We start from the raw sequence: 19942 nt of genomic DNA, 5'->3' as shown, positions 1-19942 counted from the left end.
CGATTCTGTGTCTCCCTGTCTCTCTGCCCCTCCCCCGTTCATGCTCTGTCTCTCTCTGTCCCAAAAATAAATAAAAAACGTTGAAAAATAAAAAAATAAAAAAATAAATAAAGTATATAATTTCCTAAGTTTTGAAATATGCATACACCCATGAAACTGTTGCCACAATTAACATAATAAATATTTTTATCACTTTTAAAAGTTTTCCCACACTCCTTTGTAATCTAATCTAACCCTCCCTCTACTCTTAACCTAGGCATATACTTTTTGTCATGATTACTTTGCATTTTCTAGGATTTTATATGCGTGAAATCATACATTATGATAAAAAGTTTATATCTGGCTTATTTCACACAGCAAATGACTTTGAGATTCAGCCATTTTATTGTGTTTATCAGAAGTTCTTTCCTTTTTATTGCTGAGCAATATTCCTATCAATACTGTTGACTACCATATTGTACTACCAACTTGGTTTTTTGGCACAGAATATTGTGAGAAGCTAACAAAAGCTCCTAAATGTTGGTGTGGATGGTTTTTCGAAAAAATCAATGTAGTGATCTTCATTTTACTACGTAAGCTCTGTCTAAAACAAGTAATGTATTTATCTCAGATACCTTCTCTAGAAATTGGGGATATACTACCTCACCTGTGTAATTCACCTTAGTAAGGGCTTATGGACTCTCTGACTTCTAAGACCTGTTGATTATATTGTGGTAACTAAACTTTCTAGAAACAGCAATGCCCACTTATTTACATATTGTCTGTGGCTGCTTTTGAGCTACAACAACAAAGTTGAGTACTTATGACAGAAACTATATGGTTGTCAAGCGTAAAATATCTCACCACTTAAAAAAAAGAGTTTACCAACCTGTTCTAATTTATCACAAAATAACCCCGAAGCTAGCCAACAAATTATTTGTAGTGATTTACTGATTGACAAAATCATTCTACACACACACACACACACACACACACACACACACACAGAGTAGAATGTCACTTTGGGTAACAAGATCAAAGAAAATATTTTAAATATGTTAAAGTAGATTTAAAAATCCCTATAGCTGTACCCAATAAATTCAGATGATATGTAAATTACTAAAATCAAAAGGCACATAATAAACCTGAGTTCAAACAGTAAGACAATATCAAATTAAAGAAGTACTATAATAGCTTTCTAGGAATGTCTTAAAATAGATATGTATGTTTTCAATTCCTGCCCAAATGATAAATATTTAAAGACAAAATGAAATAATCACTATTGCCAAATAAAAAATGAAGAGCCTGGAAAAATGGTTGGTAAACTTAGATATCCAAGTGTACTTATCACACCTTTCTAATCTGTCAGATTTTTGGTCTAGAACAATAGAAGGAAGGCATATTAACACAATGGTTAAAAAAATGAACTTTAGGGTCAGACAAACCAAAGTCAATAAAAGCAACAGCACTATTTTACAATAACTAAAGAAATGATTCTCCAGATGTATTTTGTAAAAGAATTATTTTTTAAGAGGAATTACATTTTAAATTAAAATCAGTATCATTATAGAACTACAAACACTGAAAAATCCTAAGGGAATATGTGAGGGGAACTGACAGCTAAAAAAATGCTCATCCCTAGAAGAAAAATAAATTTCTACTACAGAATGTAATAGAAGCACTTATTTGATTATTCATCTGAAAATAAATCTGGTTGGCTAATTCAGTGATCTGGGTTTTCTCTTCCTAATTATGGGTTGCTGCTTTTTTTTTCTTCCCCCAAAGACATATACCAGGTCATTAAAAGTCTGATCTGGCATCATCTAAAGCACAAACTGAATGACTTCAGGAAAAACAATGTAGATGCTAAAATTACTTGCTATAATGACTATGGAAACTGCAAGAAAAAGAGGAACTGTTTTGTAAATAATCAAGATCACATTAAAAATTATTTGTGGGCTCAAGGACAGAGATAGCACACTTAGGGTCTTTAGGAACAACACATTGCTGTAATTAAGATGCACTGCCTCCTATATCTGACTGCCCATAAAGATGACTGGGTGAGACAGTTTTGTTCTGTGTCGTTTAATCTCAATTCCTGGTCTTTATTTAGCATCTCTATCATTGCTTTGGAGATTCTGACCAAATGCCAAGAATTCTGAGCAAATGCCAAGAATTCTAAGATCTAACCAAAATGGAATGGTGGCCACTCTCTGTGCAATCACCTCATTGACTCATTTTGTTATTCTGAGATAGCTGCCAGGACCATGAGGCTGGTTTCCAGATTCTATCCACAACGAGGAGTATCCAAATTTTCAGATGATTCCATATCTGAAAAGGGATTCTAGGAAACAGAGTCTTTTCCTATTATTTTTATCATCTAATATGTAATAGGAAATGTAGTTTATAAAAGGAAATTGATTGAAGTTGGGCTCACCTGTCCACTTTTTCCTATTTCCAGCTCCATTATGGCAACAGGGGTGTGTATTTGAGCTGAATGCCTTGACTGCGATTTGCCATCAACTCTCCAACTCAGACCTCGAAGCCCACTGTCCCAACGGCTCTGGTTCATGAGGCTCTCTCGAATTTTTGTCTTATGGCTCTTCCAGAATTTGGAAATGACAGCAGCTTGGTCACATGTGATCCCACCTTGCTTTTTGGTTTGAGCAGTCAAGAATGCCTCCAACTGGTTGAAATCCATGTCTGCAGATGCAATTGACTATAAAGACAGAAAAAATTATATAATTTGAATTTGGTAAAAACTAGAAAAAGATAGCTTAACTACAGATCATATTTTGAATGACTCTAATCACTAAATCAGCTTTCAAAAAGTGTCATTAAATGACAGTAATGAGAATAAGCTCTTTAAAAGAACAAAAATATTCTTTTTACAAATATTGAGTATCAGAAAAGCTACTTGTTGGGGTGCCTAGATGGCTCAGTCGGGTAAGCATCTGACTCTTGATTTCAACCCAGGTCATGATCTCAGTGTCGTGAGATTGAAGCCCACATCAGGCTCTGCACTGGGCATGGAGCCTGCTTGAATTCTCTCTTTCCCTCTACCCTGCTCGTGTTCTCTCTCTCTCTCTCTCAAAATAAATATTTAAAAAAAGAAAAGAAAACTACTTGTTAAAAATTCCATGTCACTCAAATTCTATATCAATAACTAGAATCTAATTCTTAAATACCGAGTTCCATGATGGGAAAATAATAAAATTAAGTAATTAAATAATAAAACAAGAAAATGAATTAACTCATCCTCTGTTGAAATCTTATATAATTTCACAATGCCTTATAGCCAGGCTTGGTTTGATATACTACGACTATACAATGCCTTGTCCATAGAAGAACTAAGTACATTTTGTTAAATGAATGCATTATGTTAGCTGTGTAGTCCATCTTCAGTCAAATAGCTCATTTACAATACTACTAGCCTAAAATTATATACTACTCTACATTTCTCCATAAATTTTCAAAATTTAATTATCATTGCTGTTTTGTGAATAGTAAGCTGCTAAATAAACTGAAATGGAAAATCATCAAGGGTCTGTGGCAATGGAGCCCTGGAGAGGACAGTGACTTAACGATTTGGTCTCAAGATTTTCCTTGCCTCTTCTTTGGTATATCCTTAACCTCTCCTGGCCACTGGGGTTGGCATGAGCTCTAAACCAGACAAATCATAGTAGCCTCCTTTCTTTGGAAACAACAGCTATTTGAAATCAATTTCTCAATTTAGAACAGGAGTAGAAATGGTCTTTCCTCTTGGAATCCTGGAAGCAGAAGGCTATGAGGCTGGGTTGCAGACTGCTATCTTTGATCTGTTGGCAAAGGCCTGATTGCAATAAAAAAGAACAAAGCCAAGCAGAGATGAGAGTGGTTCTAATGGAATGATATCCCTGCTATATAATCACCAAAGCCCTGGTTCCTGTAAACCTTTCTTTAATTTTGTATGTTATCTCAGCATCCTTTCTGCCTACAGGTACCAAAAAATTCAATTTAATATTCAAGACAGTTTGAGCTATATTCCTATCACTGGAAACCAACAGTCCTGACTAAACTTGGGCAGTAGCAGTGAGAACAGAGGAGTGTAAAGGAAGACAGTGTACAGGTAGAATATAGGTAGAGGAAGTAGAATTGGGGCTGAAAGACAAACATACTGCCTTTCATTCTTCCATTAACATAAAAAAGAATTGTATGATAAATATAACAACTTTCTGATAAAGATATTTCACCGTATAATTTAATAAACATATATTGAATACCTGCCTATCTATCCGGTATGAGGACCCAAATTCTCTAAGGCACTCAATAGAAATATCAATTTGTATAATGTACTATAATGAAGTCAAATTATTTCAGCTGGCACTTTGCTTCACAATATCACACCACAGCATCAGTGATTTATATCATTCTTTTCCTCAAATTATACCAAGATATCCATTCTGATATAACCTTACCTGTGATAGCATTTATTTTGGTTGGGTCCCAGTCGATTGTATCTTGAACTGGGGTTAATTCATCCAAATTTAGAATAATCAGAAATTAAATAAGGAACTGGTTTTGGTTCAAGTTCAAAGTCATCAGTTCTCATTTATACCAAAAATATCTGAATAGCTACCATGGAACAGACACTGTTTAAAGCATGACCCCTCCATCAACCAGTAGCCTTAGCTGGCAGCCTGGTACTACTCACTTATCCCTTATTCTTCTCTCTCCTCCACAACTTGAATTAGTGGTTCTCAACACTAGCTGCAAATTAGAATCATGAGGTACATTTTTAAAATATCAATTCCCAGACTCTATCCCAGAACTTCTGATTTCTAAAAATCCTAAATTGGGGCCCAGGCATTGGCATTGTTTAAAAGCATGCCAAATAATTCTAATGAGCAACAAAGGTTAAGAACTAAGCCTACATTTTGTTCATTAACTTCTACTGATTTTTATATCTGAAATAATTCTCCAATAATGTGTCTCCTCTGCTCTGTCCCTACTACCCAGCATAGAATACTCGAGAGGCCACCATCTTGTACCTAAACTAGGCTTGTACTTTGTACCTCCTCAAGTCTATCTTCTATTACCCACCAAAGTAATCTATCTAAAATGTCAATAGGATACTGTCACTTCCCTGCTTTAAGGTTTCCAAGAGCTGCTACAGTGGTTATCAGTCAATTATAAAACATTCCTATGTAAGTTACAAGTTACAAGTAATGTTATTAGTAGTAATAAAAGCACTGAAGTTTGTAAAGATTTATTTTTATAAGTATAAACTGGAGGGTTTTCAAGGTTAACCTTATATTAACAATTCTTGCCTTATTTTTTTCAAATTCTTATTTATTTATTTTGAGAGAGAGACAGAGAGAGAGAGAGTGTGTGTGGGAGGGACAGAGAGAGAGGGAGAGAGACAATCCCAAGCAGGCTCTGCACTGTCAGCACAAAGCCCAATGTGGGGCTTGATCTCAAGAACCATGAGACCATGGCCTGAGCCAAAATCAAGAGTCAGATGTTCAACTGACTGAGCCACCTAGGTGCCCCAATTCCTGCTTCATTTTAATTGTTTCCTTGAATGTAAGGAAAAAAACAGAAAATTACGAACATAAGAACTCTACACGGGAATAAATCATGCATATTACTATTTGTTAAGTGTGTCACGATGGAATAAAATACTGAAAACTGATCATCTAGGGTAGTGGTCCTCAGCAAGGTAGTATTGCCCTCTGAAGTCACTTGAAAAATGTTGGAGCCATGTTTGGTTTCATAGTGACTGGAGTGCTGCTGGCATCTAGCAAACAGGATCTAGGGATGATCGGCATCCTACAATGCTCAAGAAAATGAATTGACAAACTTTCTATAAAGGTGTTACATATTCCTCCTTTTTGTTTTTGGTTTTTTTTTTTTTGTTTTTTGGTCCAACTCTCTAAAAATAATATAAAAACCATTCTGGGACACGTGGGTGGCTTAATCTGTTAACCTTCCAACTCTTGATTTCAGCTCAGGTCATAATCTCACAGTTTCGGGAGTTCAAGTCCCGCATCAGGCTCTGCATTGACAGTGCAGAACCTGCTTGGGATTCTTCCACTCTCTCTGCCCCTCCCCTGCTCCCACTGTTCCTGTCTCTCTCAAAATAAATACATAAACTTAAAAAAAAGAAACCCTGATAATTTAAAATATACATATAAATAAATAAAAATATAAAGACTATTCCTAGCTCATAAGCTATACAAAAATAGGCAGTGTGGCCTCTGGGATGTAGTTTACCAACCCCTTCTCAAGAACATCCCATAAAACAAACGGACTCATGTCCCATATGACTTGGCAATGTTCCACTTAACATCATGTGGAAAAACTTGTTTATAATTACCTGAATCTAGAAATTAATCTTTTTTTCATAAAAAAATTTTTTTTGCAGTTTTAATAAACACCAAATTTATGGGAATGAAACTAATATTATTTGTACTTTAATTTGGTCAGAACTTTACAAACAGGTTGCTGAACGTTTTGGAATATTACCAATGGCAATAGCAACTAAAATATCTGAATTACCAATACATCTATAAAAGTCCATGTTTATTGCTGCACATTCACAGGGATTCTACATAGAAGTACAAGTATCTGTATGATTCATTACATGTTCTAATGCAGTAATGCTTGAACATTTACATTTTAAAATACATATTTCAAATTACTTTATTTCATGTTTCTTAGAACTTGACTTTATAGTACATTTATGTCATCGTGTTAATTTGTTAGAAATGATGCATGTTAATTTTATTATATATGAATTATAACTATAAATAAATTCTATTTAAAAATAATAACGGGGCATTAGAAAATATTTACTACAGGAAGGAAACACTGGACCTCATAGATTTGAGAACCAATGAGGATAAAGTCCAAGCTCAACACCACAAGATCTGGTCTGGCTTATCTTTTGGTGCCTCATAAACTTCCTGCTTCCCACACTTGCCATTCACATAGTACTAACTTGTTTGTAATTCTCCAACCAGAAATCCTAATATGCTACTTCTTTTTATGTGTCTTTGTTCATTATTCTAACTGCTTGAAATGTCCTTCCATCACATTAATTTCCATCAGGTTAAATGTCCTTCACCAGATTAATTCCTATTTACCATTTGAGACTCATTTCAAGCATGGCTTCTCCAATATTCCTCCTCCCCTAGTAAGGTAAGGGCTCTTTTCTATTCCTTTTATATATACATACACATATACATGGTTTATTTACTTATTTATTTTGAGTGAGGCAGAGAGAGAGAATTCCAAGCAGGCTCCGCACCTTCAGTGCACAGCCTGATGCAGAGTTCAATCCCATGAACAGCAAGATCATGACCTGAGCTGAAACCAAGAGTAGGACACAATTGACTAAGCCATCCAAGCAGCCCCCCCTTTCTATTCCAAAAATGCCTAATATTTCTGTCACCACACTTACCTCGATGTAATGAAATTATCTGTTTACAAGCCTATTTCACCCAACAGATTGTAATCTGTGAGGGCAGGGTCTACATATTTCTGCAATTACGGCATCTAACATAAGCCCTTGAATTCATGGTATAAAAAGCACTCACAACCGTATCAAAAACTATTTAAGCCAAAAATAATAAATGCTACAGATCAACCTAAAGTCTAGAATTATTTCAAGTCATCAATTTCTTACTTTACAAAATCCTCTCATGTACGTCACAAACCATAAACTCCTAGATAAAGAAACAATCCCAAAGTGTTGATTTGTTTGCCTAATCTAGCCTTGCTGAGCAAGGAGCGCAGAGCCAAAGGTAATTTAGGCTACAAAATCAGAGGAAGGAGAGAAATTGAATAAAAAATAAAAATGCAAACCATCGTGTTAATATTATTGGCAAAATTAATGCTGCTAGACTATTATCATTGACTCCACATTATGTTACTGATAGTGGGCAGCTTAGAGAAATTGCTGGTCTCCTAGTCAACATAAAGCAGCATTATGCTAAAGATATATGTGATTGGAATATGATGAACCAAAAATAATTTTTAAATGTTAAAAATTAATAATTATAAATGTGAAACTGGAATTTCAAATCAACACAAAAAGTTAGGTAGGAGAAAAAGAGAAAAAAGCATGTCAAGTTATTCAAGCCTACTTCAGAGAAAAGAAACAGATTGGGACATAAGCAATTCCTATCAAACTCCTCATAAGAATTTTTATATATACAGACAAAATTATCCTAAAATTTATACAGAAAGCCAAAGGAAATAGGATAAAACAATTTTGAGAAAAAAAAAAAAAGCAATGAAGTGGGAGCAATCGGTCTTCACCATTTCAAGACTTAAGATATAGCTACAATAATCAAGATCGCAGTATTTGCAGAGGAAAGGATGCATAAACTAATGAAAAAGAATAAATAACACAGAAACAGACCCACACAAATATGAACAACTGATTTTTGACAAAGGTGCAAAATCTTTTCAATAGAGAAAAGAAAATCTTTTCAACAAAAGGTAGTTGAGTAAGTAGATATACTTTAGGAAAAAAACATAACATTTCCTAACTTTTCCAACATAAATTTCCTAACTTATGTAAAAATTAACTTAAAATAGATCATGGGCCTAGATATAACATAAAACTGTAAATATTTTCTTTATATTTTTTTGAAGTTTATTTATTTATTTTGAGAGACAGAGTGTGTACAAGCGGGCAAGGAGCAGAAAGAGAGGAAGAGGGAGAATCCTACGTCCCAAGTAGGCTCTGTACTGCTAGCATGGAGCCCAGGGCAGGACTTGATCCCTCGAACTGTGAGAACATGACCTGAGCCAAAGTCAAGAGTCAAATGCTCAAGTGACTGAGCCACCCAGGTGGCAGTTACCCAAAACTGTAAATCTTTTTTGAAAAATCTTTGTAATGAAGAACTAGACAAAGAGGTCCTAGATTTGACACCAAAGCATGATCCATAAAAGAAAAAACTGTTAAAGTCAACCACATCAAAATTAACTTTTGTCCTATGCAAAAAAAAAAAAAAAAAATGCCGTGAAGAGGATGAAAAGACAACCTACAAACTGAGAGAAAAAATTTCAAAACAAACACTTGACAAAGGACTAATATCTAGAATATATAAAGAACCTTAAATTTTCAACATTAAAAAACAAATAATCAAAAGGCTCTTTGCTTTTGCATCAGAAAAACAAAACAAAACAAAAAACAAATAATCCCATTAGAAACTGGACAAAAGATGAGAGACATTTCACCAGAGTGAATATATAAATGGCAAATAAGTGCATGAAAAATGTCCGACATCATTAGCTATCACAAAAATGTTAATTAAAACCACAATCAGGGCCACTTGGCTGCCTCAGTTGGTACAGCCAACTGACTCTTGATCTCAGGGTCATGAGTTCGAGCCCCAGGTTGGGTGTAGAGACTACACAGAAAAACTAATAATAAAAATAAATAAAACCACAATGAGATAGCATTATACACTTAGTAGAATTGCTACAATTTAAAAACAGTGACAAGACCAAATACTTCCAAGGATACAGAGAAACTGGATCAATCATACATTGCTGGTGGAAATGTAAAATGGTACATACACAGTGCAAAAGTCTGGCAATTTATTTAAAAAAAAATGTAACTACCATATGACCTAGCAATAGCATTACTGGGAATTTATCCCATAGAAAAGAGGACATGGGTCCACACAAAAAAGTTATATAATACACAAATGTTTCCAGCAGCTTTATTTGTAATATCCCAAAATTAGAAATAAACCAGATGCCCTTCAACAGGTAAACAGATAAACTATGGTACATCCATACCATGGAATACTACTCTTCAATAAAAAGGAAATGGACCACTGATAACTACAACCTGCACAAATTGCCAGAGAATTATCCTGAATGAAGAAAGGTTAGGGGCTCCTGGGTGGCTCAGTCAATTAAGCAACCAACTTTGGTTCAGGTCATGATCTCACGGTTCATGGGTCAAGCCCCTCATGAGACTCCATGCTGACAGCTCAGAGCCTGGAGCCTGCTTCGGATTCTGTGTCTCCCTCTCTCTCTACCCCTGCCCCACTTGCACTCTTCTCTCCCTCTCTGTCAAAAATAAATAAAACATTTAAGAAAATTTTAGAAAAAGGAAAGGTTATACATTGTTTTATTCCATTTATGTAATACTTTTTGAAAGTTCAAAATTACAGAAATGGAAAACAGATTAGTGGTTGTAAGGGGTTAAAAAAGGAGTGAGGGCTCTTTGAGGAAGACATGGTCACAGCTGCAACAGAGCTCAGGTCCACCGGCTCCTAAAAAGACACTAGTGGAACAAGAGGTGGTGATTCACCAAATTAGAATTACCCTAACCAGTCACAGTGTAAAACCTCTGGAGAAGGTGTATGCTGACTTGATCAGGGGCTCAAAGGAAAAAAATCTCAAAGTGAAAGAACCAGTTTAGATGTGTACTGAAACTCTAAGAATCAGTACAAGAAAAACCTCTCAGGCTGAAGATTCTAAAACTTGAGTCATTTTTCAGATGAGGATCCTTAAGTGACTCACACTGACTTGCATAGTCCTTCTGAGAATGTTAAACAGATTACTTCCATCAGTATTTAGCCAGGAGTCAAGGTAGAAGTCATCACTGCAAATACTTATATCAACTATTTTAATAAACTGATTATCAACTGTTTGAAAAAAAGGAAGGAGTGAGGATGAGTGGGAGGAAAATGGATGTGGCTATAAAACTTCAACATAAGGGATCCTACTGGTAATGGAAAGTTCTGTATCCTGACAGTAGCAACGTCAATATAGTGGTTGTGCTATTGTACTACAATTCTGCAAGAAGCTACCATAGGGTGTTAAGTGGTCAAGTATACAAGGATCATTTCTTTCTACTATTTCTTACAGCTGCATATGAATCTACAAATAATCTCTAAGTAAAAAGTTTAATTAAAGAATAAAACCTGTAAAGACTTCTCTATCTTCCAGGTTTCAATTCTAATTATTTAATTTGGTTTATAGGGTGAATCATGAAGAGGTACTTCCTCTACCTCTCTAGCTTTGTGTCTCTTCATCTTCCCCTACCTCTTACAATCTTTCACTCCATCGATCTCCCTCCATCCATACTGTACTCATTTTAGCTTTTTTTTTTTTAATGTTTATTTATTTTTGAGAGAGACAGAGACAGAATGTGAGTGTGTTAGGGGCAGAGAGAGAGGGAGACACAGAAGCAGAAGCAGGCTCCAGGCTCTGAGCTGTCAGCACAGAGCCCGACGCAGGGCTCAAACTCAAAAGCTGTGAGATCATGACCTGAGCCGAAGTCAGATGATCAACCGACTGAGCCACGCAGGCACCCCTCATTTTAGCTTTTAAAACTGCCGTTCTTTCCCTATCCTCTGGACCTTTGCCTATGTTGTTCCTTTTGCCTAGAACATCTTAGTTGTTGTTCCTTTAACTCCTTTTGTTGACACTACCTGTTTTTCAAGCTTTAATATAGATGTTACTGTACACAGGAAATCTTCCCTAAACCACCAAATCTAGAACAGGGCTCTCTTTGTAGGCTACATAGTAAAGTGGTGTTTATCACAATGTAGGGTTAACTACCAGGCTCTTACATGTAAGTGCTTGTAGAGGGCAAAGACCTTGCCCTGCTTGTTTATATTTAATCTCTGGCGCCTAGCACAGTGACTGTCACATAGCAGGCGATCAGTAAAATATGTTGAATGAGTGAATAGTTGGATGGGTGTGCAAATGGCAATCTAAAAAACCTGGCCTTAACTACTCATCTAATCTTGGGAAAATCTTTTAGTATTATTGCACCTGGATTTCCTTATTTATAATATACAAATATAGAATGTGGCAATTTTAAAACCTGGCGACAAAATTCTTTGACCCTTTTCCCACTTGAAGTTAAGCATCTATATCCCATCCCCTGGAATAAATATGGGCTGTGTGACCACTTATCCAAAAGATCATGGCAATTCCAACTACAGCTGACCCCTAGATAAAACAGGGGTTAGGAGCAATGACACCCCCAGCAAAATTGAAAATGCCGGGGCGCCTGGGTGGTTCAGTCGGTTAAGTGTTCGACTTCAGCTCAGGTCAGGATCTCACAGTTCATGGGTTCGAGCCCCGCGTTGGGCTCTGTGCTGACAGCTCAGAGCCTGGAGCCTGCTTCAGATTCTGTGTCTCCCTCTCTATCTGCCTCTCCCCTCCTAGCGTTCTGTCTCTCTCACTCTCTCTCTTTCTCTCAAAAATAAACATAAAAAAATTTTTAAAATAATAAGAAAATGAGTATCTAACTTTTGATTCCCTAAAAACTTATACTATATTTACTTACATATATATTTATACTATACTATAGTATATATAAAAACTTATACTAATAGACTTCAGTTGGCCAGAAACCTTATTTTATCAATAACATAATCAACACATATTTTGTATGTCATATTTTTACATACCATATTCTTACAGTAAAGTAAGATAGGGAAAAGAAAATGTTATTAAGGAAATCGTAAGGAAGAGCAAATACATTTATTTTACAAAATCTGCATGTAAGTGGACCCACACAGTTTAATAAACACTTTTTGTTCAAAGATCAACTTTATATGACATTCTGGAAAAGGCAAAACTGTAAAGACAGTAAAAAAAAAATCACGGTTGCCAGGGGTTGGTGGAAGAGGAAGGGATAAAACAGAACACAGATGATTTTTAAAACAGTGAAACTATTCTATATGATAATGTACTGATAGATACACATCATTATACATTTGCCAAAATCCAGTGATGGTACAACACCAAGAGTGAACCCTAATGTAAACTATGGACTTTGGGTAACATTGGTTCATCCATTGTAACAAAATACCACTCTGGTGCAGGGTATTGATTGTTGGAGAGGCCGTGCATATGTGGGCATGGGCAGCATATGGAAACTCTATACTTTCTGTTCAATTTTGGTGTGAGGCTGAAACTCAAAATTAAAGACCTAAAAAAAAAAAAAAAAAAGAAAAAAAGCAAATTCAAAAAAGATCATGGCCAAGTGATGCTGTGCCAATTTTCTGGCTCAGGTTTTAAGAAACTTCAACTTCCATTTTGTTCCTCATAAGAGGCTTGCTCTTAGAACCCAGGCACTATGCTGTAAGGAGCTTATAGAGACTACCTTATAAGGACTCTGGCCTCTAGCTCTCAGCCTATCATTAAGCTCCCAGCCAAACAGCCAGCACCAAATAGCCAGTGAATGAGGTATTTTGGAAGTGGATCATCTAGCCTCCAGTTGAGTGGACACCATATGAAGACAGTCTTCCCCTCTGAGCTCTGCCTAAAGTTCAGATTCATTAGCTAAATAAATGCTATTGTTTTAAAAAAATAAATAAATAAGAAAAAAAACTGAACTCAAGATGATGCCTTTTTTAGTAAACTGCTCATTAAGTATCAAGTAATTAAAATTAGGAGGCTAATATTTGAAAATGGGAAACTTTGATATTAATCAATCCCAAAGCATGTTAGTCCTAAAGCAATCCCCTGTAATTTAATATTTATATATAATCATTAATCTCTTCTTTCTGCTTGAAAGCAACAGTATTTATAGTTGGCACTAAAAATAAACCAGAGAGAATTCCTATTATTCTTTGGTAGACAAAACACAGCTTTTCCATTAAGCTTCCTGTTTTTTAGAGTAGTATTTCAAAACAAAGGGTCAGTGCTTAAAATAAACATAGATAAATAGTATTTAGTGAGATATATACTTTCATACAATGTAAACTTCACGTATCAGAACAAAGTGATTCCATATTATCACCTAATTTGATGCTTCAATGACACACACTTCTGCCTCAAATTTTTCAATACAAATGGAAATACCTCTGTGAAACTACTTTTACAAAGTATCCTTTAGAAACTATTAGGTTCCAGATACATTTGTTCTAATTTTTAACTAAGAAACTTTAATTTTTAGAGCAGTTTTAGATTCACAGCAAAACTAACCAAAAAGTACAGAGTTCCCACATACCCACATTCCTCAACCCATGCATACACATCCTCCCCTACCATCAACATCCACATCAGTGTGGTACTTTGCTACAATGGACAAATCAATATTGACACATCATTATCAACCAAAGTCTACAGTTTACATTAGGGTTCATTCTTGTACATTCTGTAAGTTTTGGCAAATGTATAACAACAGGTATCCACCTTTATATATCACACAGAAGAGTTACACTGCCCTAAAAATGCCCTAAAAATTCTTCATGTCTCCCTCCTCTCCCACCAAAATATTCTATAAATGTCAATTAGATCTAGTTAACTGATTGACCTCTTTGGTTCAACTATGTCCTCATAGACCTTTTGCCTATTGCATCTGTCCTTTACAAATAGCAGGGTGTTGAAGTTTCCTAAGTACAATAGTAGATTTGTCTATTTCTCCTTGCAGTTCTACCACTTTTTGCCTCATATGTTTTGACATTCTGCTGCTAGGTGCATACATGTTAAGGATTGTTACATCTTCTGGAAGAACTGACCCCTTTTTTATTATGTAATGTCCATCTTTATCCATGGCAATTTTCCTTGCTCTGAACTCTGCTTTGTCTGAAATTAATAAAACCACTCCAGTTTTCATTGATTAGTGTGATCACAGTATATCTTTCTCCATCCTTTTACTTTTAATCAGTATGTGTCATATTAAAAATGGGTTTCTCATAGACAACATAGAGTTAGGTCTTATTTTTTTTGATCCACTTTAGCAGTCTCAGTCTTTTAGTTGGTGTAAAACATATATGGCATAAAAACTGATACAACTGCAAAGAGAAAGATGAATCCACTATCAGAGTTGGAGAATTAAACACCACTCTATTGGTAATTTAAAGATCCAGTACGCAGAACATAGTTAAAATAAACAACACTATCAACTGGATCTAATTGACACCTACAGAGTACTTCATCCAACAGCACAATATCATTCTTGTCAACCTCACATGGAACACTGACTGAGACAGACCATATTCTCAGCTATACAACATACCTTAACACATAAAAAGAATAGAAACCATACATGTCTGCTCTCAGACAACAATGGAATTAAACTGGAAATCAGTAACAAAAAGGTATCTGAAAAACCCCCAAATAGTTAGGAATTAAATAACATACTTTTAAATAACACATATATCGAGGAAGTATCAAAAGAAATTTTAAAATATTTTAAACAAAATTAAAATGAAAATATCTAAATCTGTAGGATGCAGTGAAGGCAACTGTTACAAGAGAAATTTATAGCACTGAATGCATAATAGAAGAAAAGAAGAAAAATCTAAATCAATAATCTAAACTTTCACTTTAGGAAACTAGAAAAGGAGCAAATTAAACTCAAAGTAAGTAGAAGAAAAGAAATAAAAATTAGAGCAAAAATCAATGAAATTGAAAACAGGAAATCAACTGATAAAACGAATTAAGCCAGGGGAGCCTGCCTGGGTGGCTCAGTCAGTTAAGCGTCTGACTTTGGCTCAGGTCATGATCTCACAGTTTGCGAGTTCAAGCCCCACATCAGGCTCTGTGCTAACAGCTCAGAGCCCAGAGCCTGCTTCAGATTCTGTGTCTCCCTCTCTCTGCCCCTCACCTACTCACACTCTGTCTCTCTCTCTTACAAAAATAAACATTAAAAGTTTTTTGAAAAAATGAATTAAGCCAAAAGCTGGTTCTTCAAAAAGATCAATAAAATTGATAAACCTCTAGCCAGGTTAACAAAGAAAAAAAAGAGAAGAAATAAATTACTAACATCAGAAAAAAAAGAGGGGACATCACTACTGATCCCATGGACATTAAAAGGGCAATAAAGGAACATTAAGAATAACTATATGCCCATAAGTTTGATAACCTGGAAGAAACTGAACAGTTCCTGTAAACTCACAATCTACAAAAACTCAGGAGAAATCAATTATCTGAATAGGCCTATGTCTATTAAAGAAATAGAATCAACAATTAATATCTTGCCAAACCAGAAAATACCAGGTCCAGATTGGTTTACTGGTGAGTTTCACCAAACGTTTAAGGAAGAAATTACACCCATCCTCAACAGTCTCTTTCAGAAAACAGAAGCAGAAGGAATACTTTCTAACTCATTCCATGAGACCATATTATTCTAATACCAAAACCAGACAAAGACATTATCAAAAAAAACCCTCAAAAAAAAAAACAAAAAAACAACTCACAAATATAAATGCAAAAATCCACAACAGCATATTAGCAAATTGAATCTAATAATGTCTAAAAAGATTTATACACCACAACCAACCGGGATTTATTCCAGATATGCAAGGATGGTTCAATATTCAAAATTCAATGTATACAATCCATCATATCAGGGTGCCTGGGTGACTCAGTTGCTTAAGCATTTAACTCCTGATTTCAGCTCAGGTTATGAATTTGAGCCCCACGTTGGGCTTTATGCTGACAGTGTAGAGCCTGTTTTGGATTCTCTCTCTCCCTCTCTCCCCCCACCCCGACCAGCTCTTGCTCACACATTCTCTCTCCCTGTCTCTCTCTCTCTCTCTCAAAATAAATAAATAAACTTTAAATATTTAAAGTTTGATGATATACACCATCATATCAACAGGCTACAAAAGGAAAATTATATGGTAATATCAATAGATGCAGACAAAGCAACACCAAATGCTGACAAGGATGTGGAGCAATAGGAACTATTCCTACAGGTAGAAATGCAAAATGGAATAGCCACTGGACACTGGCAGTTTCTTACAAAGCTAAACAATACTCTTACCATACAATCCAGCACCACGTTCCTTCGAATTTAACCAAATGAGTTAAAAGCTTATGTCCACACAAGAACTTGCACATAGATATTTATAGAAGTTTTATTCACAACTGCCAAAGCCTGGAAGCAACAAAGATGTCCTCCAGTAGGAGAATGGCTAAACTGTAGTACATCGAGACAGTGGAATATTATTCAGTACTACTTAAAAAAAAAAAAAAAAAAAGAGCTATCAATGAAAAAAACATAAAAGAACCTTAAATGCACATTACCAAATAAAAGAAGCCAATCTGAAAAAGCTACATACTTTGTGATTCCAATTATATGACATTCTGGAAAAGGCAAAACCATGGACACAGTAAAAAAACAAAAACCAAAACAAAACGGTGGCTGCCAAGGGTTCAGAGAGAGAGAAGAATGAATAGGTGGAGGACAAAGGATTTTTCAGGCAGTAGTACTATTCTGAATATCATACAGAATTTGATACTATAAAGGTAGATACATGCCATTATACATTTGTAAAGATGGAATGTACGACACAGAGAGTGAACTTTAATGCAAACCATGGACTTTAGTTAGCAATAATGTAATAAAAGCAGCTCATCTATTGTAACAAATGTACTATACTAATGCCAGATGCTAATAATAGGGGATATTGCACTGGGAAGGACTGTGAGGGGATGTAAGGTTAATTCTTTGTACTTTCCACTCAATTTTTCTGTAACCCTAAAACTACTCTAAAAAAAACAGTCTATTTTTAAAAACTGAATGACAGATACAACATGCACTAATTTCATATATTATGCTAAATAAAAGAGTCAAACACAAAGAGTATGTACTATATGATTCCATTTAGGAAGTTCAGTAAATGAATTAGAATTCTATCTATCAACATGGATGAAGCATAAACACAGATGCTGAACAATAACAACAACAAAAAAGACAACTGCACACGAACACATAAAGTATGATGCTATTTGTATGAAGTTTTGTTAGATGACAAATACTATAAATTTTAAAAATATTATGTAGTAAAACTATAAAGGTATGCACAAGATTGCTAAACACCTAATGCAGGATAATGATTACTTCAGAGGACAGAGAAAATGAAATCTGAGAGACACATAGAAGGCTCTAATAGGATCTGTAATTTAGGTTAAAAACATTTTGATAGAAAAAGTTGTGAAGACAGTACAGCATTTCAATATGCCAGACACTTAATTTCCCAGTTTATTAACATCTTATATTTCTATGGTACACTTACAATTAATAACCAATATCGATACATTATTTATTATTAACTACAATGTAAATACTTTCTTAGTTGTTTTTTTTTAAGTTTACCTTTTTTTTTTTTTAATCTCTACACCCAATATGGGGCTCAAATTCACAACCCAAGATCAACAGCTGCATGCTTTACCAACTGAGCCAGCCAGGTGCCCTCATATTTATGTTTGCTCTAATGTCCTTTAAAAAAAAAAAAATTTAACATTTACTTATTTTTGAGAGAGAGACAGAGCACGAGCAGGGGAGGGGCAGAAAGAGAGAGGGAGACACAGAATCTGAAGCAGGCTCCAGGCTCTGAGCTGTCAGCACAGACCATGGTGCGGGGCTCAAACCCATGAACCACAAGATCATGACCTGAGCTGAAGTCAGATGCTTAACCAACTGACCCACCCAGGCGCCACTGATCTAATGTCCTTTTAATGTTCCAGGATCCTATCCAAGTTACATTACAATTAGTCATCATTTCTCCTTAAGTTCAAGTAGCTATGGTAGTTTCTCAAACTTTCCTTCTTTTTGATAACTTGACAGTTTTGATGAGTACTTTGGAGAGTGCCCCTTAGTTGGAATCCGCCTGATGATTTTTCTTATGGTTAGACTGGTGTGATGGGTTTTGGGGAGGAAGACCATAGAGGCAAGTTGCCATTCTCATCACACCACATCAAGGGTACATGCTATCAACATGGCTTATCACTGTTAATGACACCTAGCTGAAGTAATGTTTGTCAGGTTTCTCCACTGTAAAATAATTTTCCCAACTCTCAACACTCTACTCTTTGGAAGAAAGTTACTATGAGGAACACTTAAGGAACAGGAAGTTACGCTGCACCTTCTTAAGGACAAAGCACCCACATAAATGATATGGAATTCTTCTGTATGAGCCTGTAATGTTCTAAAATACACAAAAAAGGGAAGAGGCCTCTTGCCTCCCTTCCTCCCCTTCCAACAACACATACACAAGGGGAAAGAAAAATACCAAAGTAGTTATCACTGTTAAAATCAGAGTTTTAAATTTTTTCTTTCATTTTTTAGCACTTTCCAAATTTTCTTTAATGAGCATTTTCTACTTAATGAGATTTCTTTTACTTTAACCATGCCTTTAGGCATTATAATTTAAGAATCTCTCCAGTTTTACTCCGTATCAAAAAGGGAAAGCAAAATTGCTAGTCTAACATACTAAATCTGGATTAATATGAAAAATCTTGGTTCTTATGACCAAGAAGAATAAATATCAGGGACATGAGTTCAATGACCCAAAGCACTATTTCTTAAAAGTTCATAAAACATAAGCAATAAATGTAACATCATAACTTATAGCTATTTTTAATGAACTAGATAAAATACTGTCAAAGATGAGTAATAAACTTCTAGGATAAGTAGCTTATTAAGCAATATACAAAATGACCTTGAATTCAGGTAATTCTGTTTTCCCAAAAATGAATGAAAATTTAATTATAGGAAATTTTTTTTGTCATAGTTAGTATTGCTACTAACTCATACACACACACACACACACACACACACACACACACTTTAAAAAAAAGCAGAAAATCCTCATCTACAAATAACATATTTACTTTTTTTTTTAAATTTTTTTAACGTTTATTTATTTTTGAGACAGAGAGAGACAGAGCATGAACGGGGGAGGGGCAGAGAGAGAGGGAGACACAGAATCGGAAGCAGGCTCCAGGCTCTGAGCCATCAGCCCAGAGCCCGACGTGGGGCTCGAACTCGCGGACCGTGAGATCGCGACCTGAGCTGAAGTCGGACGCTTAACCGACTGAGCCACCCAGGCGCCCCTACAAATAACATATTTAATATTATTTTCACTCTGTAAATAATTAAGTCTTCTACCAGTTATATTATATGTGCAATTTTTAATATTGTAAGGAAAAAAGAATTGCTGGAATATGCCCAAGGAGTTGTTTGAATAAAGGATAGTTA

The 19942-nt window shown here is 35.3% G+C and overlaps 1 protein-coding gene across 1 annotated transcript in view; it reads right to left on the bottom strand.

Moving 5' to 3' along the window:
- The window catches only part of COMMD1 (copper metabolism domain containing 1), a 187261-nt gene that overhangs the window by 102890 nt on the left and 64429 nt on the right, over positions 1–19942 (bottom strand). The window contains exon 2 of the mRNA XM_049650274.1: positions 2417–2698. Coding sequence (XP_049506231.1) covers positions 2417–2698 — 282 coding nt within the window. The remainder of the gene's footprint in view (positions 1–2416; positions 2699–19942) is intronic.

This window comes from Panthera uncia, assembly GCF_023721935.1.
Source record: "Panthera uncia isolate 11264 chromosome A3 unlocalized genomic scaffold, Puncia_PCG_1.0 HiC_scaffold_11, whole genome shotgun sequence".
Taxonomy (NCBI): Eukaryota; Metazoa; Chordata; class Mammalia; order Carnivora; family Felidae; genus Panthera; species Panthera uncia.
This window is presented reverse-complemented; position numbering and strand designations above follow the sequence as displayed.